This window comes from Rhinolophus sinicus, linkage group LG04 (assembly GCF_036562045.2).
Source record: "Rhinolophus sinicus isolate RSC01 linkage group LG04, ASM3656204v1, whole genome shotgun sequence".
NCBI lineage: Eukaryota > Metazoa > Chordata > Mammalia > Chiroptera > Rhinolophidae > Rhinolophus > Rhinolophus sinicus.
This window is the reverse complement of record NC_133754.1, coordinates 98,044,237-98,069,402: the sequence shown is the minus strand read 5'-3', so window position 1 is coordinate 98,069,402 and position 25,166 is coordinate 98,044,237. Positions and strand designations below refer to the sequence as shown.

Sequence of the window (25,166 nt, the reverse complement as noted above, 5' to 3'; positions counted from 1 at the left end):
TGTCCACCAACTGATGAATGGATAAAAAAATAGGGTCTATCCATACAAGGCAATATTATTTCAACCATAAAAAAAAGAATGAATGCTGATACATGCACAACACGGATGAACCCTGAAAACATTATGCTAAGTAAAGACACAAAAGGCCACACAGTGTATGATTCCATTTATAGGAAATGTCCAGAACAGGCAAATCCACAGAGACAGGAAGTAGATTAGCGGTTGCTAGGAGCTACGAAGAGGGGGAATGAGGAATGACTAGTGATGGGTATAAAGTTTCTTTTTGTGGGAAATAAAACTGTTCTGGAATAGGATAGTGGTAATGGTTGCACAGCCTTTGAATATATGAAAAACCAGGGGCCTGCACACTGTAAAAGAATGAGTTTTATGGTTTGTGACATATCTCAATTTGAAAGGGGGTCGCAGCGTTCTGGCTGTGCCATGACACGTCCGCGGCACACGGCAGCCCCATCAGTAAAGGAAGCTGAGTACGGCAGGAGCTGGTTTTGTGACTTTGACAATAACGATATTAAAGAAGCTTGAGAATCACTATATTAAAGGGTCTTCAAGCCTCGAGATCAAAACAACAGGTCACTTTTTAGTGACAACATCAAGACCTGCCTTGAGGCGACAATAGATATCTAAGGACAAAAAATATCACAGTAGGTTCTAAGTAACAAAGAGATGACCAAGGCCCACCTAAGATGGAGTGAAGGAAAGGATTTACAAACTTTTCTGAAGGAGGAAAGGACAGTAGGAGTTTCATTCTCTAGACGCAGCTAAGGACAGAAAAAGAATAAAACAGAATAAAGAGACAATGAGGATTGGATTCAACAATAAAAGACAAGAAAGATGACACCAGCCACAGGGTATATACATATTTATCAACACTGATTGGCACAGACAGTTCCCAACTTACATACGGATCACATTGCAAACGTTTGTATATCACAACTCCGAACACATTTTCCCAGAGAAATAATTTTTGAAAAAGTACTTAAGTTTGCAAATGGCCTACAGGAATTTATAATAATTTGTCATGGTTTCTATTTTCCTAGCTGAAATCCAGTGCGCCAGAAGCCATTTCCCTACCTCCCGTGTATTCACATATCAGAGAGTCCCACCAAGAGAAATCCCCCCTCCAATCTGTTGCCAGCACCATCGCAGCAGCACAGAAGAGTCTGGTCTGGCTCCTACTCTTCACGTAGGTGAGGCCAAAGCAGAATCATCTGTTACCCAGAGCCCCAATCAAAACGGCGTTCTGCCACGGCAGTGTTACATGTCTGAGGCCAGACAGCAGGATTTCAGAGGCTGCTTGGATGTATTCTGATTCACCAACATTCTTGTGATGGAAAACTGCCACCCAGACAATCAAGGTGTTGAGTGCATGCTTGTAAATGTATCCCCATTGTTAAATAACAGACCTCATCATGACCAATGGGTACAAGGGAACACTTGTAGTATATATATATACTACACATACAGCGGGAGCTAAAAAATGCCAGCAAGGGGAAAGGAGTGGGAAGGAAAAGAGTGGGGAGGAAAGGTGTGGGAAGAAAACATTCAATCCCACAATATTTGCTATAAAGCACCCCTCTTTGTCCCATTCCTCTTGAAGTGCCCTTTCTGATGAGATTCTCCCCGTCTTCTAAGAGTCAAACAAAATTTTGTCATCCTTGAGAGGCTTTCCCTGAAAACCCTAAGCAGTTGGGAGTATCCATCTCTGTGTTCCAAAGCATCTTGTATTAATTATTACAGATTATATTATGTTGTATTGTATTATATTGTATTGTATTATATTGTTTTAACTGATTTACATGTTTGTTTCCCCAGTAGATAAATCCTCAAATAATGGCATATTTTATTCATCATTGCATTCCTAATACCTTGGACAGTGCTTGGCACATAGAAGGGTCCAATAAATATTTGTTGAATGGATTTCTCCAAATGTTGGAAGAAACAGTAAAAGTACTAATCAAATAAATAAATCCCACAGGAACAAATTTAATTTGCCAGTCTTGCTAGTAAGAAAATGGGATCTAAGCATGAAACCTCTAAGTAGACTCAACAGTGGATCTGAATGCACTGATACCCAAGGCAGATAATAAATTCAACTGGCAGTAGATAAGGAGTGCAAGGTAAATACTCTGCTTGTCCGTTTGCATCACATTTTTTAAAGGTTGTAAAGAATACTCACTATTGGGCATACAAATCCCCAGTGATGGGGATTATTACATGTTGTATTTGGCATTTTTGACATCTAAAGACATATTTCAATCAAAGTGAACTTAAATACAGGGTTCACAACTATTTAGGAGAAAAACTATTAGAACCCTTTGGGGAAATAAAGGGTTCCAACCAAGTTGTGATCATAGTTAAGGCACTAAAACTGAATGAAAGCTCCAATTCAGACTGAATCAGAAAAGTCACTTGTGCGAGCCTCCAAATGAATGGTTCACAGGAGTGGGAGCAGGCACTGGTCCATAAATCCCAACATCTTAGGAGATAAACATGAAGAAATGTTAAGGTAGTACAAGACATGTTAGGTACAGTAGCTGATGAATCTTTGTGAGTTACCTAACTTCTTTTTGGTAGTTAATGAGAACTCACTTTGCTAAAGCATGAGACTAAGAAATACGGAAGTGCACCTCGGTCTCAAGTTTTTGTTCAATAATCATGTAAAAGTCAAATATATGGTGATGGAAGGAGAACTGACTCTGGGTGGTGAACACACAATGGGATTTATAGATGATGTAATATAGAATTGTATACCTGAAATCTATGTAATTTTACTAACAATTGTCACCCCAATAAACTTAAAAAAAAAAAGGTTGGGTAACCACATTTGAAGTGAATTTTTCAAACAAACAAAAAGAATAATCATGTAAAAGTATTACATTTTATATTCACAACTTTGACTTCCTTAAATCATAATACTAGGAAAAAACCCTAAAAATTATCAACTCAACCCCCCTAATCTTACAAATAAGGAAACCAAGATCTACAGGGGCAAATGACTTGCCCAAGGTCATACTGGTAATCAGAGGCAGAGTGTGAACTCAAACTCAGGCCTCCAGTCTCTCCAAATTAGAGCTATTTCCACTAGACAAAGAACTTTCATATCTTAACATGCCTTATTAGAGTTTGGTCCTACACACACACACACACACATGTGTGTATCTGTAAACATATATATATGTGTGTGCACACATACCACCCACATATCTACATACATACTTTTGTGGTACTTGAAAAACACCCCACTGTTCAGAAATGTACTAAAACAAGTGTACCAGTTAACTGAAAAGACTAGTCCTTCGATAAGGCATTCACGTTTTCTGAATGACCCACTGAAAACCAAATCTCAATGTCTATGTTGATATTTTTTTTATGTATTAATTATAAGAAGCACAATGGTTAAGAGCATGGGCTCTAAAGACCTGCTTGTGATCCTCTAATTCCAGTTCTGACATTTAATTAGTCATGTGACCATGGACAAATTTGCTTAACCTTTACTAAGCCTCAGTTTCCTCACCTGCAAGTGTTTAGGAAAAACAGAACTGGCTTGATATGGTATTTATGAGGATTAAATAGATGATGATGGTAAAGCACTCCACCCAAGGCTTAGTACTTACTCAATAATTTAGCATCATTATCATTATCACTGCCTACTAACCTCTGGATTTTTAACAAAAGTGCCCCAATAAAAGTTTTCTATATATTTAAAACACACATACACCCAATTATATATTATCTGTTCTTCTGAACATTGATATAGGTGTCTGAGAATCCTATTCAAGAAAACTCCTTTTACTTTTCTTTTTGGGAGATCAAGCTCTTATTCCAAGTTGATTTTTAAATTCTACAAAATGTCCAGTGCCTATAAATGTGACTTTAGAATTTAAAAACCAAATTGTTTTCTGCTTTCTCAGTTTTCCATTCTTTGGAACAAAATGAGTTTGGCTGCCTAAATTCTGCAAAGAGGAAATGCAACTGACTCAGAAAGAAAATGAATCCCTCTGCTTCTCACTAAGTACCTTTTGGTGTTCAGACACAAAGACACTCTCCATCTCATTTATGATGACAGAGAAAATTATTCCCAAAATTTATTGTCCATTTATTAACTCTATTAGAATCTGAAATTAACACAATTATAAAAGGCCCTATTTCCACATATGTAATCATGCCTCAAATAAAGTATTTCCCTCTCCTCCACATTCCTAAAATGCTGAGTTTATCTTAAGTGTAGTATACTAGCAAAATAGTATTATTAATTCTGCAACTCAAAGAAATGACCTTTTGAATTGTTTATTTCCTAAAATTTAATTATTTCAGAAGCTAACTCCTCTGTTCTAAATTTTTTTTTACTAATTATTCATGTTCTGTGATGCTCGCTGCACAACTGACAGGATACATATACATACATTCATTTTAATAATCAAATACGTCTAAACAAAACATTTCATTTTACTGTAAATCTCAGGGTTCTTTTTGAAGGTGCTACTGTCTGAGTTCCTAGAATACTCTGAAATTTCAGTTACATAATATATAATTTAATTTGAAAGCAAATCAATACTAGAAACAAATTATTTGATCATCATCTTTTTATAAAAGATTAAACAGCCACAAAATTTATTTTACCAGGACTAAAATGCATTAAATTACATTTCACTGACATAAGATCAAAAGAACCTCATAAATACAATGCAGTATTTTACCAGAGTTAGGTTATAAAAAAAGAGGCTAAACCAAGAAATATTCCCTCTGGAAAACAAAACTGTTTTTAAGTAATTTTAAAACTCTCTTGACATTTGATACATTTTTTTAAAAAGTTTATGCGATAAACAAAATCATTAAGGGTTGCAGGAAAACAAGCCCAAATAATTATTAACAAAAAGTTGTTTTTTTCCCCCAAAATGCAGTGCTACTCTTCGGCTATCACAGATGACCAAGAAATGTTCATATACTATACATTCAGCTATTTTTAAATTATATAATTCTTCTAAAATTATTCTTGGCCTAAATTAAAATCTGACCATGAGACATATAATGTGGTTAAAAGTACCTCTTGCCAATATGCAATATCACAGTTCTTAAATTAAAAATCAAAGTTAATAAAATTTACATATTTTATTATCTTAAATTTATGAAAAATTTATGAAAACAGAACTGGCTTCTCTCAAAGAGATTAAAAGTAATTTAAAGTCACCAGAATTTTATAAAACAGATGACAGACTGGTCAAAAATGTATTGCAATATCTAATCTCATGGGATTGGGGACTTGATGAATATACCCCAAATTACATAACATTGGGGGATGGGAAAATGGTTTAAGGCTTGAAAAATACTGTATGGGAAGTTAACAAGGACAATTTTTAAAATATGTTATTACAGAGTAATACTTCAACGAGAAATATAATTAAAAAAGAGTCAACACCATCTCCAGACGTTGATGTCTCAAATGTCACCAGACTACCCCTTCTGCTAAAAAGTACTTTTCAATACATGCAGCACCCAGAGTATCAAGTTTGCAAATCCCTACCTTTTGCAGATATCTGTACTGCTTTACTGCTGCATGTAAGCACTGAAATGCACATTCCAAATTAATTAGAATTAGTATTTTACTCTTAGAGTCCATTTTAAGTTTTTTTGAAAGGTATCTCCGTAAATCTAAGAAAAATGTTGATATACACTTCCTTTCCAATATCCAGAATACTAAAGTAGTTATAAATATGGCTTCCCTCCCACCCCGTTGGTAACTTATTTCAGCTTTATGAATGGTTTCATTTTTTAGTGCTCATATAGTTCTAAACATACCCTCCTAGCTAATTTTGGGGGGAAAAAACAATTATTTTAATTGTTAAACAGCAGCTAACCAAACTAACAGTGATGTTCAAGTAAAGCTACTTTGTTTATAATAAAATCTAAAGATTATATAATAAGCTCTGGTATTGTCTTTCCAGCAATTTTCTATAGTGTCTAAGGCAACAGCGACAACATCCATTTTTACAAGAGGAAAACAAGGACTTAATTAAATATATTTTTCTCCTCAACTAAGAATTGCCTTCTCTTTTGTCAATATTACAAGACATTCATCTACTGACAAAGGAAAAATGAACACTTCACTTGCCTGTTTCAGAAACTAAATTGGGAGCATTACCAGTCATAGACTTAATTATTTCTAGGGGAGAATCTTTAAAGCAAAGAGCCTATTTAAAGTTCACTGCCAGCTGCTAAATTTGGGGGGAACGGCCTGAACAAGATAACCCCTGTGTGTCACTGGCCTTTTTCCCCACCACCCACCCTACACCAACCCCCATTGTTCTATGTAAAACCCACAGCTAATGGTATCTAAATAGCAATTGCTACATTTATGTTGCAGCTGATCACAGAGGAACTCTTCAGAACCGGATTTACCGGCTGCTCTCTTCCCCCAAATAAAATCCGGATTTTATTTAAAAAAAAAAAAAATCAATCACAAACTGGTGGAGGAAAGGATCACAGCTTCCCTTCCAGACTTATGGATGTCACTCCAGAAGCGGGTGAGGAAATCCCCAGGTTACCATAATAAATCGACACCTCCCCACCCCCCACAATCATTTAAACTGACATTTTATAACGAATTTATTTTTTAAAATCTGGTACCGAAACCCTTGAAAAGTATACAGCCCGTGGGTAGAGGCTGCTTTTCCCTATGAGCCACCAAAGTAGAACAGAGGCAGCAGCACGCAGGGTTTCGTGCGGGTTTGGCTCCTTCGTCCACCACTTCCTCTCCAAACCAGGCTGGCGGGGACAGATGCGGGTGTCTAGGAAGTGGGAGACCCGCACTCCAGCGCTCCGCGCTCCCTCCCGGCTACCTGCCTGGGCCTGCGGGAGCGCCGCCCAGCGCGGACACCGGCACAGACACAAACACTCACCCATCTTTCCTCTTGGCTTTGTAGACGTGACCATAAGTGCCTCGGCCAACTTTGCAGCCCTCGTATTCAAACAGGTCCTCGACCCGCTCCCGCTCGCTGCTCAGCTTCACTTTAAAGTCATAGTCCATTGTCACAGCCTCCGAGGCCGGGGAGCTGGGTCAGGGGGCCGGGGCACAGGGGTGGGGACCCGGGAAGCACCGGCAGCCGCAGCCCCCGGGAACCCGCCCGCTCTACACCCGGCGGCCGCAGCACCAGCCCGACCGATGCGGCAAGAGCAGGAGGAGGCCCCGCGAGAGCGCCGGGGACATCCAGGGAGGCAGCGGGGCAGAGGCCGGCAGAGGGTGGGGTGGGACGGGGAGGTTCCCCCGGGCGCAGGAGAGCAGAGGGACGAGGGCTGGGGGTGGGGAGCGGGTGTCTCTGCCCTTGTCCCCGCGGACTCCCGGGGCGCCGGCTCTTCTGCTCTCTCCGGCCGCGCGTTCTGCTCCCGCTGCGGGGAGCGGCGGGGCGGCCACGGCGGGCTCTCGTCCTCTCAAACGCGCACTCACGCCTCACCCTCTCTCACACACACGCTCACACTCACTCACTCACTCACTCACTCTCCCATACACTCAAACAGAAAGGCAGCCCCGCACAACAGCCGGTACCTCCTCAGAGAGAGGAGGAGGGAGGGGAATCGCGGAACACGGCCGCGGCTGTCGCAAAAACGTCGCGAAGGCTCGGGCTACCTCCGGCCCTCCCTCCAGCCCGCTCCGCAGCGGTTGTCTGTCCCCGCCGGGGCCGGCACCCGCAGGACAGTGTGAAGGGAGCCGGGTAGCCGCTGCCCAAAGCTGCTGCCAAACTCACCACGTGGACCGTCCCGACGGCGGCCAGGGCCCCAGACTACAATGCCCAGAATGCACTAGCCGCCGCTGTTGCCGCCCCTTCTACGACTCCACCCCATACAGTGGGTACATGGGGAGCATTGCATGATGGAATTAGTAGTCCAAAGTGAGATGAGTTTCAATCACTTAGGAAAAATTATTTTTAGCAGCGATATCGTTAGTGTCTGATTTGGGCCGTAAACTTAACCAAAGAAATTCACGTGTGAGGGAGGCTAGTTTCTATTGACATCACATTTTGTGCCACTTCTGAACTTCAGGTATTAAAGGACACATCTTGAGTGATGTGTCTTTTTTTTTTTTTTGGTCCATGTATTTACTCATAGATCTTAAGAAACCAAGGCACCACACTGGAGGAAAAGTTGTGAAGAACCATGGACCTGGGCTTGGCTCTGCACTGTGTGTGCCAGCCCCCATCACCCGTCTTCTCTACCACCTGCATATGACATTCCCAAACACTGAAGTTTACAGACTTCTTATAATGTACTTTTGACTACTGTTTTGACTCGATCCACTCTGTGGGTGAAGGTAAGAATTCTCCTTGAAGAAGTTGAGTGTTTATTTAAATAAAAATTGTATAGATTCAAGATGCATAGCACGATGTTTTGATATACATATACATAGTAAAATGATTACTATAGTCAAACTAACTAACAGTGCTCTTACTGTTAGTAATTCTGGGCCAGGAACGGAAGCCGCCCTTGAACCAGGAAGAGAAAGCTAGGGTGGGAGTTAGGGGTCTGGACTCCAGTTTGGTGGATTCTGATGGTGTGAGGTAAGCTGGTCCCTCAACACAGCATCAGGATGGGCAGCTAAGGACCCTTGCAGGGGAGCTTGGCTAATGTGTTAGGAGCAATAATATCTAATATCCAGTTTTAGGTTTTTCTGTTCTGTGCAGTAATTTCCTTCTGTTATCCCCAGCTATCACCCTGGTCTTACCTGAGGAGCCCGTGTCCATACTTGCATGAGGAAAGGGAAGAGCAGCAGCCAGAAATTCAATTATAAAAGGTAAGAAGTGGCCTGCAGAGCCAAAGCAATGAGCTAGGAAGGACTCATAGCATGTGTTAGTATTCTGAAAACTTGAGGAATGGAACCTGTTTTTAGAATGGACTTCCCATAGATCAAAGGGATGAGGCTTCAGATTTAATTGTTGTTTGAATGAATTGATATATCAGGGACATGGAACTGTCATTTCAGTTTGATATTCAACCTCAGATCATGCTGATATCACATGTCTCTTTGCTCCATGATGACTGCCAGTGACATTGTAGAGTTTATGACCCATATTGGTCCATGTTCCAAACAATGCACAAATAATGTTCATGCCTCTTTTCATAAAATGTGGTTTTATTTACATCCTAAGTCTAACATGCCCCTCCAAACACCAGCTCCATCTTTCATCTTCCTCCTGGTCAGCCTAAGGAAGTATTCTACTATCATGTCAAACTTGAAATTTCTGAAACAACATATCATGCCATGCCATTCCTGCAAATAGCAATGTTAGTAGACAGACATCCTACTGTTTCACTGCCAACCCCATGAGTTCAGACTTTCCTTTGCTGTACATTGTCCTTCATAGCCATGGCCAAATATGCCTTTGTCTGTTCTCAAAGGCTGGATGCTTCCTCATGCCATCTCTGACCTTTACAGTCCTACCATCCTCCAAGGTACAGCCTAACTTGGTCATGAAGTCCTGGCTCTTGCAACTGAATATGACCTTTCTTTACCATGAACTCCATCCCTGGTGCCCTTGCATTTTATGCATAACTTACATAGAAACATCACCACTACGTTGTATTTTAGTCATGTATTTTACACACTTAAAAACATCTGTCCTTTAATAAACCCCTTAATGATTGATTCCTCTCTGCATCTCCTACAGTGCCCAACGCATCGTTTGCATAGTTATATTTAATTAGAATATGTTTAATTGGGTTGATTTCTCTAAAGGTTGAAATAGACCTTAATAATAATAAAGGGGGGCAGGGAGGGAGTCATTTTAAAACATTTACTATCTTACCTCAGTCTTGTTCTAAACATGAACTTTTTGGAGCATGCAAAAAGATTTAGTGCATCTTGATACATTAATGTAAAAAGCCCAGTGGGTCTTCTCGCAGTTGATCACTTCCTGTCTCTACAACCTTTGATTCCGTTTTCTCACTGAGTCTCAGAGTGAGGTTTAAATGGAAAGTCACCAACCTTCCATTCTGAAGGTGCGGTGCTCATCATTTTTATCATCAAAAGTACATACTGAGCATCTACTTCTGAGTACAGTGTTAGGCACAAGAGCAAGTAGTTAAATCAATGGACACTCTAGCCTTTTTTAAGTTTTCAAAGAAAATATCGATGCAAAAAGTTTCTCAACTATAACTAACTCTATAATCATCCAGAATATAATTTAGACCTTAGAAGCAACCAGAACCAAAAACCACTTTCAAAAATTAATTTCTTTTCTCCCCCTCATCATGTGAGTGTCATTTGTCCTTGTAGACTCATTTCCTCCATATGACTGGAAACATGGCCACTAGCAGTTGCTGAATTTTACATCAGACCACACCTGTCATTAGAGAAAATTCTGCTTCTCAATTTCTGTTCTAAAAATTCCAGGAAGGGCTCTGGTTCAGCGGGGTCAGGTGCCCATCCTGGACCAACACCATGTAGCCACAACAGAAGGGTCACATGATGGAGCCCCTTTATTTGGAGGGATGAGGGAGATGGGGTGGAGAGCTTACAGGAAAAGAGAGAAAGCTCCAAGTACTGTGAAGGAAACAGGGCCATGCGATGGGAAGTGGGAAGGGAAGGAGGTTGCTTTAGATTGGGTGGATGGCCAAGGACTCTGTGAGGTGACGATGCTTCAGCAGAGACCTGACTGATGATTAGCGAAACCTGCTAAAGTGAGAGAGCAGAGTGGTCCAGGTGAATCGGATGGACTGTAAGTGCAAAGGCCTTAAGCTGGGAACCAAGAAGCAGAAAGAAGCTTGTGTGACAGGAACGTCATGAGTGCAGGAGGAAGTTGTGTGACATGAAGACAAAGAGGTAGGCAGGGGGCAGATTATATAGGGCCTTTTAGACCATAGTAAGGGGCTTGGATTTTATTTTTAAGACAATAAAAAGCCATTGGAAGGTTGTAAGGAGGGGAGTGATTAGATATGATTTATGCTTTAAAAAGAATATCCTATTATATTAAGAATAGATTGTACTAGGAAAGATTGAAAGATAGATAGATAGATGATAGATAGATAGATAGATAGATAGATAGATAGATAGATAGAGGACTTGTTGATCAGTTGGGTGTGAACTAAAGAAAGAAGGAGTCAAAATGACTCCTAAGGACTTATGCTTACTGAGATGGGGAAGACTTTTTGAGAGGAACAAGTTGAGGAGAAAAAAGTAAGAGCTCCATTTTGGACACGTCAAACATGAGATGTCTCAGAAACTTAGGTGTACTTATCTAGCGGGCAAGTGGATATGGGAGTCTAAAGCTCAAACGAAAGGTCAGGGCTAGACATAAACTTTGGAAATTACCAACTGCAAGAATTAATTCTATCACCTGCAAAGTGTGTTATAGTGGGAAGAGAACAGATCCCTGAGCACCTCCATCATTCAAGGGCTGAGTAGAGGTGGAGCCAGAAAGAGAGCCTAGAGGAGGTGGCCAGAGGGTTACTTGGGAAATTAGGGAATGTGACATCAAAAAAGTCAAGGGAAGAATGAGTTTTGAAAAGGAGGGAATGGTCAATAGTGTTGAATGCTGCCAAGGAGTCAAGCGAGATAAATATCAGTGATTCTCAACCTCTTTTAAAACTATCAACCCCCTCCCCACCCCACCAAGGAACATTTTCAGACTTTTTCCCCTAATTGTCCATCTCTATAGAATGTTAATTTCACAGATATACTGTATATCTGTTTATGTAGTGTGGCACTTTGGAAGGTTACAAGCCATTGTAATATGTAAGAATTTTTTGGCCCCCGAAGAACCAACTTTTACCCTCTTGAGGGTGATATCACACCATTGAGAATGCATGATTTATCAATTGGTTTATAGGTCATTTTTGACACTCAGAGTAGTTTTGGTGATGAGGTACGGGATGAAGCCAATCTGCACTGGATTGAAGAGTAAGTTTGAACTAAGGAAATGGAACAATGAATATAGATACACGTATTGCAGAATGGTTAAGAGAACTAATTCCATAGCCATGCAGCCTGGTTCTGTACACGAACGAGCAACAGGACAAGATGCTTCATTTTCTTGTGCCTCAATTTCCTCATCTGTGAAATTGGAATGTAGTAGTAACTCTCTCACAGGGTGTTGTGATGGTTAAGGGAGTTAATGACACGTGTAAAGTATTTAAATTGTGCCTAGCATATGGTAAGTGGTCTGTGCATGGTAGCTATTATTTTTCTCATTCACAATGTTAACTCTGAAAGGGAGAAGAAAGATAGGGCCTACAGCATCAGGGCTATCACTGGAAGTGAACCTGGGACTGAAGGAGGCTTTATGAGTCAGAAGAGACTGGAGGTGTTTCATTGCTAAATGGATGGAACCAGTTGCAAGGGTGATCTTGGGGATAATTGATAGCTCTGTACATAGCAAGAGAGAATGGGCCAGAGCATAGGCAGAAGGCTTGTGCTAGAGCATCTTTTCTGTGGTTAACAGGTGGGAAGGAGAAAAGGATGAGAATCATTATCACATATATTTTGCTGCCCTACAATCAACCCCAAAATGTAGGGTGTAAAACAATGATGTATTATTTCTCACAGTTCCATGGATTGGCCGGGGTCAGCTGAGTGGCTGTGCTGGTCTCACCTGAAGTTATTCATGTGGCTGCAGGCAGTTGCCAGATGGGCTGGAGGGTCTAAGATGACCTCATTTATATATTCGTAGCCATGGTGCTGTCACATGGCCTCTCCCCATTCAGCGGTCAAGTTCAAACTTCCTTACATCTTGTGGGTGTCCTCAAAAGAATGTACAAAAGGGCAACGGTGAAAACTCTAATGTCTCTTGAGGCCTGGGCTCTGGAATTCACACAGCATCACTCCTACCACATTCTGCCGGTGAAAGCAAGACACAAGACCAGCCCAGATTCAAAGAGTGGGCAAGTAGACTCCACTTCTTGATGGCAGGAAGGGAAAAATATTGTTTTTCGGTCTACCCAGGTATAGGTACGTATGAATCTGGAGATTTGGTGAAAGTTGAAGCAGTTCCTTTTTAGATGGCTTTGGTTTTCTCTATAAGGTAAAAGAAACATCCACCTGCTATGATGAAGAGACAGAGGTGGAAGGAAAAAGAAAAGCAATGATTGCACGTCTGGAAAGACAGCAGGTTTCAAACAATCTCCTGGCAGAACAAGAAGGAGAACTGGCAGGATGTCACTGTAGGACTTTCAGCCAATGTCGAGGAGCTGTTTGCAGGTGCGGCCTGGCATTTATACCAAATTCATCGGCACTATTATGAGATTTTCATCACCAGCACTCAACAGCCCAGGTGGAGGCCGGGCAGAGACAGATGTTTGATTCTTCCAGGCTTAGGGCCTCGCCAGGTGCATATGATGAAAAGAAGATGAGGCAGGGAGGTTAGGATTATTGGCAGCAGAGGAGACAAAATGACAGACCATGACATTTAAGCTGGGTAGGGAGGAAAGTGAGGACAGGGTTTCCCCTTTTATATCATAACACTAGCTTGAATTTTGTTAATTAATTTTTTTGGTGAGATATTTAAAAAATAAATACCTGCCTCACGCCTTGCTTCCTTAACACCTACGCGTGGTAGCAAGACCCTTCCATCATACTAAATAAAATAGCTGAAAATAGTGTAAGTAGCAGATTAAGAATGATTTCTTCTGTTCTTAGCTACTAGAGTCCCATTGCTATGACTGATAAGAGCCACCCAAACCGAAATCTCTCACATTCATTGTTGATGAATTCTTCTCTCAGGTTCTATAAGTATTAGGGAAAATTCACCCCTTTAAAGTGATATACGGTGCTATGATCTTATCCCTCTATTGAACATCTTACTTCTTGCATAAGCATCTTACTTTCTATTTTTCAGTTCAAAATATATTTTGCTACACAATAAACAGCATAGCAAGTAATCTATATAAACACAGTTTACTTTTGTGTTTACTTTTTCAAGGCTTAATATATTACCCTGGCTTCTCGTTCCAGTATGTTTCACCTTTGAGCTAGCTGGTCTATGTGGCTTAAACCCAATCACCTGAAAAGTCAAGTCTTTTCTGGCTGGTTCCTGTACAAACATGGACCACAGAGCTCTCTTTCTATCGCTCATAAACATGGTTAGGTCACCTCTGCAACCACCTGACACTTGATATCCAAAACTATTTGTTTCCATGCAACACCAAACTTAGAACCTCTGGAATTTTTTCTCCTTTAATACCTTTTTCCCCCTACCAGCCAAAGTCAAGTTCCATCAGATATTGTCCTTCCTGCTCTGAAACCCTGCATCCTGTTTAAATTTTAAAATGTTGTTTTATTTACATCATTCCTCCGCTCAAAAATCTTCAAGGACCCTGTGTCACCTTTCATTGCCTACAGCACAAATTCAAACTAGTTCATCTAATATTCCAGGCTCTTTATTTACTTTAGCTTGACTTATGAAAATGATTTAAGGCAGTTTGCAACAGAAACATTAGAATTAGATTAAATTAGCTCCACATAGCTAAGTTGTCCACAATCTGTGCTCTTCTGTATCTCTAATATCCTAACCAGTTTGGAACCATAAGCTGCTTCCAATCCGGTAAGACAGTGGTTCTCAACCTTGGGTGTCCTTTGGAAATATGTGGGAATCACCCCAACAATTCTGATGTGATTGATCTGGGCTACAGCTGGGCATTGGGATTTTTAAAGCTCCCCGGTGAGTCTAATGAGCATTCAAGGTTGAAAGCCACTACATTAGAACAAGTTTACTGATTGTCCCTAAAACATTCATCATTCCACTCCTTTTCCCACCCATACTCCCCTTTTCTTCTTTACTTACCAAAATCCTACCCACTCTTTGAGTTTCAACTCAGGTACTACTGGATCTTTCCAATGCCCATACACTCCCATAGCAATGCCTTCTTTACACTTATTTGGCACTTAGCACACATACTTCTTTCACCTTTGTGTTTATCCTGTCTCTTCATCAGGATTCTAAGGTGTAGAAGGACAGGAATTATTTCTTACAGCTCTTTTTATTCCTGGAACCTAACATAATGCCTTTCACATTATGGATTATTGTGTGTTTTGGGGGAGATGGTGATGGTGATGATGGTGATGTAGCAGATGCCAAGTCTGTGCCCTGACCGTATCCCTTCAGATTTCTTTATCTCTTTGTGGGACTACCACCCTTGGGCTAGTGGAACCCTTTTCTGCACACAAAGCTGAAGTACCTGGGAATCAAGCCACCCTCGCCTTAACCTGATGACTATGGTACCAATATGAATACTGCTGTTCTCATGGCCTCTGAGTGGGATAGCATTGGGGTGACTGGCATGCAGGGTGGCAGGCGGGGTCTCTGGTCCCGCTCCCCACATAAGAACACAGGACATGGTGAGGCCAGAAAGGAACACCCACGGAGCCATAGATAGGGGAGTCATCTCACTACAGTCTCGTTGGCAGCTGGGTTGGAGACACAGGAAGCAGGAGCCACACGATCTGCAATCCACACTCCGCCACACTATGCGCTTGCCAGCCACCATCTTCTTGCCAGCCCCCATTTTCTGTTAGCGTAGCCATAGCAGTTATATTAGTGACCAATCGCTCACTGGTTACAGCTGACAGCCAACTAGCCACAGCTGATGGCCATGCAATCACAGTTGATGGCCATTTACTACCTGAGCCAGTACCTTTCTATGTGAGGCCGAGAGCCTGGAAACTGCTCTTTGGGGCTCTGTCCCCACAACAGGACATGGTGAGGCCAAAAAGGAACACCCACAGAGCCATAGATAGGGGAGTCATACCACTATATTCTCGTGGGCAGCTGGGTTGGAGACACAGGAAGCAGGAGCCACACTATCCGCAAACTGCTGTCCACTTCTCTCTGCCAACCAACCTCACTTGCTAGCTGCAATTCGCCGTGCTAACTGCAATCTGCTCTTGCTACCTCAGCCACCATCTTCTTGCTAGCCCCCCATTTTTCTGCTAGCGTAGCCACGGCAGTTATGTTAGTGGCCAATGGCTCACTGGTTATAGCTGACGGCCAACTAGCCACAGCTGATGGCCATCCGATCACAGTTGATGGCCCTTTACTATCTGAGTGAGCACCTTTCCATGTGAGGGCGAGAGCCTGGAAACTGCACTCCTGGCTCTGTCCCCACAGTGACCTACAGTGTCTCCTGTGTTCCCTCTCGATTTTAGTGAAAGTCAATTGCACCCTTATTTGGGCTCATAGAGATTAAGTAATGTGCCCAAGGTCACACAGATGGCAAAAGAAGAAACTGAAAAAAGAAAAGGATAAACCTACAGGATAAGGACAGGAGGGGATCAAATAAAAAATGAATGAATTTCAACCGAATTACCATTTAAGCTCTGTGGACTAGTTAGAAACTAAACCAACATGTACCTTTTTTTTTTTTTTTTTTTTTTTTTTTTAATAAAATGAGTTCTGATAAGCAAATTACAAACTCAAACACAATCACTTTGTAGATGAGAAACTTCATTTCTAGGCAAGTGATTGTCAGAAAATCCTCTTCTTCTACTCCCCTCACCCCCCCCCCACTCCTCCCCACAATACTTTCTTTATAGTACATACATCTGCTTCCAGGAAGTAAAACCCCTATTTGGACTATTAATAATTTAGATCCACTACAGATTAAATGTGTATTTTTGGAACAGCCTGGGAACTACCACGCATGCTTTCCCCCCAGAATATGTATTCTAAATTACAAATAATGCTTATTGAAATTAGTTTCCATCACTTCCTATTTTATGTTTTTGTCTCCTATTCTCCCCACTCCCACCCAATTCATCGCAGTCTCTTCCAGATATGACATCTTCATGTTTAAAAAAGACTGCTTTCAATAGGGCATTTGTGGACTATTTCTTACACAGTAGTTATTCCCCCTCCCACCTGCCCTCTGCTCTATCCCCAGTCTGTTATTCATCTAACAATATTTATTCAGCCCCTATTGTATTCTGTGCCCGCTGGCTGCTATGAAAACAGCTGGTCTGGTGTCTGGAACATGGTGGGTACTCATTAATGTTTGTTTCCTTTTCCATTGACATTGACCTTCATATGAACTTGTCTATTCCTGTTCTGATGTCTCTTCTAGTAAAATAGATATGCTTTAATTTTACACTCCATTGCCAAGGTCAAGGCTGTCTTTTTATAAGTCTGAGTAGAATTTGATAACTTTTGACCACTACTTAATGTATACAGGGCAGAGGCCATTATCTCTGGAGGCTGAAAGCCAGAAAGTTGCCTATAGCTATTAGGGACTCACGGGACTCCTCTGTGGGTCATGCTTCCAGGGATACTGATCACCATCAAAATGGAAAGTTAGCTTAGATCAACTTTATTTATAGATGTAATTTAATTTAAAAATTTTTTATTAGTTTTAAGTGTACAAAACATAATAGTTAGACAGTTAAACCCCTCATAAAGGAATAACCCACCCCCAAGCTACTACCCCTCTGACAACTTATAGAGGTGTTACAATACCATTGACTATCTTCCCTGTGTTGTACTCCACATCCTGTGACTATATATACCTATATATTTAGTTATAGTTGACGTTCAATATCATTCTACTTTAGCTTCAGGTGTATAGCGCATTGGACACAGTTGATGAAGTGAGTCCCCTGATAAGTCCAGTGCCAATCTGGCACCTTACATGATCTTTACAACATTGTTGATTATATTCCCCATACTGTATTAACTACCTTTGTATTTCTTAATGCCTTCACCTTTTTCACCCTTCCCCCAACACCATTCCCAACTATCACCCTGATAGATCTAGTACCTATCTGATACCATACCTAGTTATTACAATATTATTGACTTATTCCTTATGCTATACCCTACATCTCCATGACTGCTGTGTAACTACCAATTTGTACTTCTTAATCCCTTCCCCATTCACCCATCTTTAACTCCCCTCCCATCTTAAAGAAGTCCCTCTGAGTCCTTGTAATACTGGTTTGGTGGTGATGAACTCCTTCAGCTGTTTCTTGTCTGGGAAGCTCCTTATGTGTCCTTCAATTCTAAATGATAGCTTTGCTGGGTAGAGTAATCTTGGTTGTATGTCATTGCTTTTCATCACTTGGAATATTTCCTGCCACTCCCTTCTTGCCTGCAAAGTTTCTGTTGAGAAATCAGCTGCCAGTCTTATGGGGGCTCCCTTGTAGGTAACTGCCTGCTTTTCTCTTGCTGCTTTTAAGATTCTCTTTTTGTCTTTAAACTTTGGCCTTTTAATTATGATGTGTCTTGGTGTGGGCCTCTTTGGGTTTATCTTGTTTGGCACTCACTGTGCTCCCTGAGCTTGTATGTCAGTTTCTTTCACCAGGTTGGGGAAGTTTTCTGTTATTATTTCTTCAAATAGGTTTTCCATTCCTTGCTCTCACTCTTCTCCTTCTGGTACCCCTATAATACGAATATTGGTACACTTAATATTGTCCTGGAGAACCCTTAAACGCTCCTCAATTTTTTGGATTCTTTTTTCTTTTTACTGTTCTGGTTGGGTGTTTTCTGCTACCTTATCTTCTGCATCGCTGGTTGGATCCTTGGCTTAGTCTAATCTATTGTTAATTCCCTGTAATACATTCTTCATTTCCATTATTGTGTCCTTTATTTCTGACTGGTTCCTATTCTTGGTTTCCATCTCCATTTTTATGCTTCCTACCTCTCTGTTGAAGTTCTCCCTGAGCATTCTTATAACCAGTGTTTGGAACTCTGCATCTGATATATTGCTTATCATCATTTCGCTTAGTTCTTTTTCTGGAGCTTTGTTTTGTTCTTTTATTTGGGACATGTTTCATTGTCTCCCCATTTTGGTTGCCTCCCTGTGTTTGTTTCTATGTATTACGTAGGGCTGCGATGTCTTTCAGTCTTAGTAGAATGGCCTTATGTAGTAGGTGTGCTATGGGGTTGAGTGGCACAATCTTTCTGGTCACCTGAGGCATGGAGTCCAGGTGTGTCCCTTGTGTGGGTTGTGTGTGTCCTCCTGTAGTTGAGCCTTGGTTGATAATTGCACATCAGTGGGAGGGACTGACCCTTGGGCTTACTGGTTTTGAGAACGGGCCTTGACAACAGCAGAAGAGTTGTTGTGCAAGGGCTGAGCCTATGGAGCAGGATCTGCTTCAGCAGGACTCTGGTGCCTGCCCCATCTGCCTCTTGCATGTATCGTACTTGGAGGTGGCTGGGTAATGCTCCTGCTCATTTTGAAGCTGGCCACTGTGGGGGGTGCCAGCCCTAGGACCACCTTGGAGGGGATCCTCTGTATGTCAAGTTCAGCCACAGGCTGTGCCTCACCGGGGGCCACTTGGCAGGAGCCACAAAGAAATCCGCAGATGTCTGCTGCCCGTGCTGTGCTTGGAAGCACCTTGAGAGGCCGAGCCACGAACCAAGACCTTCTGCCGCTAGTGCCAGCTTAGGGCTGCTCAGCCAGAGTACAGGACACACCCAAGCTAGATGCTGCTTGTCTGGGTTCCGCGAACCTTTGAGAGACCCTGGGAAAGTGCAGCATGAGCTAAGGCAGGCAAGGCGGTCTGCATAAAAAAGCCACTGGAAGCAGCCTGGGTGTGCCTGAAAGTTGGGTGGGGTGTGTTCTCGAATTGCCAGGGTGTGGTGAGCTAATGGTGGAGATTCAGAAATGGCGGCCGCCTTTGTTCGCATGCCGGGAAGGGGGAGGGCTCAGCAAAGAAACAATGGCCTCCACCAGATTCCCTGTCCAGGAGAAAGCTCCCTCTCCAGCCTCTGTCCCAAGCCAGACAACTCAATTCCCCACTATTTGTCCCTGCCGCCTTTCCAGCTGCTGCCTCAGAGTGAGTGATTCCGTTGGTTGATAAGTACGCGCACGGACCTTTAAGAGGAGCACCTGTGAGTGCAGCCACACTCAGTCTCACTCAGTCACAATTTCCCCTGGTTTTCACAACCAGAATTTACAGGGACTTCTCTTCCCATCACTGGAACTCTGGTCTGGGGTGGAGCTGGGACCTCTTGCTCCTCTGGAAGCTGAAATATTCTTCCTGATCTTTGATGGTCACACACAGGTGTGGGACCAGCCCATTCCATGTCTCTGCCCTTCCTACCAGTCTGGAGGTGGCTTCTTCTGCACGTTCTGAATTGAAAGGCTTCAATTCACCTTGATTTTAGGCAATTCCCAATAATGGCTGTTTTGTAGATTAGTTGTAATTTTGATGTGCTTGTGAGAGAAGGTAAGCACAGCATTTACCTACTGAGCCATCTTGGTTGTCTCTGATTTAATATTTTTAAATGTCAGTTTATATCATAAATAGGGTAGAAATTGCACTTATCTCTCTACCTTTTTCAATCGTTTATTCATTTATTCAATATTATTGTGTGCCTACCACAGATACTGAGGTAGGGTCTGGAAATATCTACAGGAATAATACCAGAGGCTGCCCCATAGACATCATAGTCTAACCAGTGGTTCTCAATCCTAAATGCACATGAGAATAATCTGAGAGCTTTAAAAAAAAAATCATTGATGGGCAGACTTCATCCTAGACCAATCAAATCTAAATGTTTCGTCGATCCAGCCCATGCATCAAAAATTTTAATAGCTTCTTAGTGGATTCTAATATGTAGCGAGAATTGAGATCCACTGGGCTAGTGGGTATGAAGGGGTTTAATTAGGGTAGGACTGTGAATATATCATGATTACCTGGGGGAATTAAAAAGAAAAGTGTATATATTGCCTTGCCTATCCCTCCGCTTATCCTAAAGCACACTGAGATCCTTAGAGAGAGGAGTACCGTATGAAGTTTGGAAAATTCTTCTCTGTCCCTTCTTCAAACAAGTAGGAAGACAATTATACTATGTAATAAGTGAAAGGCATGGGTTACTACAAGATCACATAGAAGGAAAACCTAACAGGCCAGGGAGGTCAGTGAATCTTCTCCATAAGAGATGTCAGAACTGATGAGTCCCAAAAGTGCTAGAGCGCGCGCGCGCGAGAGAGAGAGAGAGAGAGAGAGAGAGAGAGAGAGAGAGAGAGAGAGTTTTTCCCTAAATAAAAGAATCAACCTAGGCTAGATTGTAGCCAATACTCACTCAGCTTTTTCCTCTTCTCGGTCCTTTCCCCCTCACTACTGAGAATTTTTTCCTGAAGAATGCTCCATTGTAAATCACTGACTCAGGCTCTGTTTCCATGGCATCTGACCTAAGATAGTTGGTACCTGGAGGAATCCCAGGAAGCAGGATGGACTTCTCGAGTTGCATCTCCTGCTGGATGGCTGAACATGAAGCCCTCGGTGGAGTGTGGACAGTCCTGGCTGATAGAGCTCATACTGCTACTGGATGTCTGACCTGTCGGCAGCAGAGACCAACACTGAGCTTTCAAGGAGGCCACACAATTGCCAGGTGACAGGTTGATTACACTGGCCCTTATGACCTGTAAAGAGTAACATTTCATCCTGACTTTGCTCGACATGTATTCTGAGTGTGGGTTTGCTTTTCCTGCCCACAGCGCTTCAGCCATTACCGCTATCCAAGGACTCACAGAATGTCTGACATTCTGGGATCTCACATAACACTGCCTCAGAACAAAGACTCACTTTACAGCAAGAGGGTATGGGGGTGGGCACTTGACCAGAGTGGTCATACCATATACCACACCACTCAGAACCTGTCAGATTGATAGGGTGGCCCAATGGCTTGTTGGGGGCATAGCTGAGGCTCCAGCTTGGAAATGACACCTTGTCAAGTTGGAACATTAGCTGTTAGGATGCACTATACTCCTGAAATCAATGGTTATGATACAGTTCTTTGTAGTAGGCCCAGTATTTCTGTGTCCCTATCCTAGTAAGTAGAATACACGGGTCCAGAGATCAAGGGATAGAAGTGGGGTCACCATCACTCCCAGTGATCCATTTGGACACTTTGTGTTTCCTGTCCCTGAAATTTTACGCTCTGCTAGCATAGACATCCTGATACCTAGATGTGGGTGCTTCCATCGGAGGACACTATCAGAGTCCCAGTAAACTTAAAGCTATGGCTGCTCTCTGGTCACTTTGGGTTCCTAACACTGGGAGACTGACAAGCAAATCATCAGAAGGAGGTGGGGCTGCTACATAACGGAGGCAGAGAGGAAAATGCTTGGCACTCAGGAGGTCCACTGGGGGCATGTCTTGGTATTCCGTGCCAGATTGTAACTAAACGGGCAAGTACAGCAACTCGAGCCTGATAAGAGCATGATAACCAGGGTGTCAAACCCCTCAGAGATGAGTGCCTGGATCAGTCCATCAGTCCAGCCACCTACAGCTTCACAAGTGATAGCTGAAGCAGAGGGCAATCCGGAAGGCTGGTGGAGAGGGAGATAATAAGTATCGGTTACAGCTGGTCCCCAGCTGTATCAGTCAGCACTGTCGTTTGTCCCATTACTCTGCTCTTGTAACATTTCCCAGAAAATGTGACTAATGTGAATTCTAGAGAAATTGTGCTTAGATGGACTAACTTAATGTGAAAAGTAAGTGACCTAAGCATTATAAAGGGTGGGCTATAGTGAATTCTGTTTGTGTCCTGCCCAAACCCACTTTCTAAGCTAATGCATCTCTATTCCAGCTCTTGTGTTAGATAATTCCAGATGCTGACCTGTCTACGGAATTGTCAAAAACAGGAGCCACATCACCAATGAGGCACTGCTGCCCTCCTGCCCCTGCAGACCTCAGCCCATGGTATAGGGGTACAAAAAGCTGGCCTTTTGGGTTAAGACTTGCTGATGAAATGTGTGGGATCTGCTGAGGCTCATTCTTGTGTCCTCGTCTTTCTGGCCAATCCTGCTTCCTTCACTCCCTTTCTCCAGAGAGCATTCCCCTAATAAATCACTCGAACAAAAATCCTTGCCTCGGGCTCTATTTCTGGAGAACCTGACCCAAGACAGTCTCTGCCTAATTGGATAGGTGAGATTGATAAGAATAATTTTGGGTATTTTGGGCTCCTTTGCTCGACCTCCATTCTTCCCTTCCTCTAGTGTGCCATCTTGTATAAAATCTAGAAAATTAAAAGTGATGATACCCAGACTTTCTTGCAACCACAGATTCTGCCAGTTAAATGTATTCATCAAGATGTGGAAAACTGAACCAAAGCAGAGGCCATATTTTTACCGCCTCAGGGCTATTTTTCTGATGATTTTGAAGAGGTGAGGATTTTCTGCAGTGGTGATTCAGCTCCTCAGTTACCAGCTTTGATGGTGTTAAGAGGTAATGAAGGCTCTGGTGGCAGAGGTTTTCTGGTGTTGGCTTCCAGAACACTGTATTGCAGCAGCTGAGGCAGTACATTCCAGCAGTAACTTCAGAGGTAGTACTTCTCCCAGGTCCATCCTGTAAGAATGTAGGAGTCTGAGACTCAGTTTACTGCCCACTCCTCTATCCATTGCAAAGATTTTGTAGGTATCCAACTCCCTGTAATAAATACCTTTCTGTTTACAAATGTAGAGTGATTTTTGTATCCTGCCTTGAATGCTGGCTGATCAGAGGAAGATTCTTTAGCTGCAAGAACCCTCAGTGAAAGAACCCAATTAAAGAGAGAGAATGATGTAAAGACACAGGAGAATCTTACAGACCCATTAGTTGGCAAAATAACTGAGCCCCTTGGGAACTAGAAAGCTCTTTGTTTTTCTAATTATGTATCTACTTGCCTATGGCCTCCGTCTGAGAGATCTTAGCCTCTTAGTCTAAACAACCCTTCAGTTTTTTTACTCACAGTTAACCCACAAAAGTCTCCATGACATAATTCCAAATTCCCAGAAAATCTGGGACATGTATCTGGTTTCAAATAGTTGTGGCAATGGAGGTGGGGTTACATAGTTAGAACTGCTCCTTCCAAGCAGTGGGCAGGTTCTCTGAAAGGAAATGATGGCTATCTCTAGCACACAGGTTTAGAAGATTGAGTCCTCCATTTCCCTGAAGGACTCTAAACTATTGATGAAGGTTTTGGTTTGCTCGGATTGCCATAACAAAATACTGCAGACAGTGGCTTAACCAACAGAAATTTATTTCTCATAGTTCTGTTGGCTGGAAGTCCAAGATCAAGCTGTTGGCCGGTTTGGTTTCTTCTGAAGCCTCTTTCCTTGGCTCGCAGGCGCTCACTTCTTGCTGTTCGCTTACGTGGCCTGGCGTCTCTCTCTCTGTCCAAATTTCCTCCTCTTATAAGGACACAGGACAGATGGGATTAGGACCCACCCTAGTGGCTTCATTTTAACTTAACACTTTAAAAGCCCTATCTTGAAATTCAGTCACATTCTGAGATACTGGGGTTTCAAAGTATATTTTTTTTTGGAGGGGGGACACAATTAAGCCCATACCAGGGAGTGTCATTGAGGGTAGTTTCTATATACCAGAAAAAGACTATTCCAAAGTTTCTCTTTAGGAATGAAGTCCTGATACATGCTACAACATGGATGAACCTTGAAAACAGCATGCCAAGTAAAAGAAGCCAGGCACAAAAGGCAATATATTGTATGATTCCAGTTACATGAAATTTCCAGAATAGGCCAACTTATGGAGACAGAAAGTATATTAGTGATTACCTGGGGGTGGGGTGGCAAGGAATGGGGTGACTGCTAATGGGTGTCAGGTTTTTTTGGGGGGTGATGAAAATGTTCCCAAATTAGATTGTGGTGATGGCTGCACAACTCCGTCAGTATACTAAAACCCACTGAATTATATATTTTAAATAGGTGAACATTATGGTATGTGAATTACAGCTCAGTAAAGCTTTTAAAAATACATCTTAAGAGAAATAAAGGAAATACTCTTTTTCAGAAAAATTTTTACTTTAAACAGTTAATATGCAATTTCTCAAATTCCAAATTCAGTGTCCCAATTAAACCCTAGGCTTTTAAGCTTAGTTGACAGCACTTCTTAGTCTAGTGGTAAATGTAGTAAACTTTAAGAGTCACTTGGAGTTAACCATTGACTAACTTTAGATCTCGTTCATATACTTCTTTAATCATCTTCAAACAAACATTTGAAAATGCATTTATAAATTTAATATTTCATTTCATTCATACGTACATCAAATGTTGGATTTAATGCCTTCCTGAATCTTTAAATAATACTTTTTAAACTAATCATAAAACATAATATGATCCTAAATTTCTCCTTGCCAAACTAGTAAGACTTCAACTTTAATGCCTAAATCAACTATTCAATTTTGTATTTTAAATTTTAATTAAGACTGCCATTCTAAGATGCC

The 25,166-nt window shown here is 42.0% G+C and overlaps 1 protein-coding gene and 1 long non-coding RNA gene across 8 annotated transcripts in view; one reads left to right on the top strand and one right to left on the bottom strand.

Annotated features, from left to right (window-relative positions):
- The window catches only part of CDK8 (cyclin dependent kinase 8), a 101,468-nt gene extending 93,680 nt beyond the window's left edge, over nucleotides 1–7,788 (bottom strand). For 2 of the 7 annotated variants that reach the window (XM_074330050.1, XM_074330051.1), the window contains exon 1: nucleotides 6,918–7,759. In XM_074330050.1, coding sequence (XP_074186151.1) covers nucleotides 6,918–7,045 — 128 coding nt within the window. In that variant the 5' untranslated portion in view covers nucleotides 7,046–7,759. Of the gene's footprint in view, nucleotides 1–6,917 lie in introns of all 7 variants that reach the window. The other 5 variants (XM_019736571.2, XM_074330052.1, XM_019736572.2 and 2 more) reach the window with 5 other exon arrangements.
- Nucleotides 7,789–8,101: 313 nt separating this feature from the next.
- On the top strand, nucleotides 8,102–13,282 carry LOC141571311 (uncharacterized). The gene is made up of 3 exons (XR_012496076.1): nucleotides 8,102–8,323; nucleotides 8,717–8,803; nucleotides 13,029–13,282. It is a non-coding gene; the product is annotated as an uncharacterized LOC141571311 (long non-coding RNA).
- Nucleotides 13,283–25,166: the final 11,884 nt, after the last annotated feature.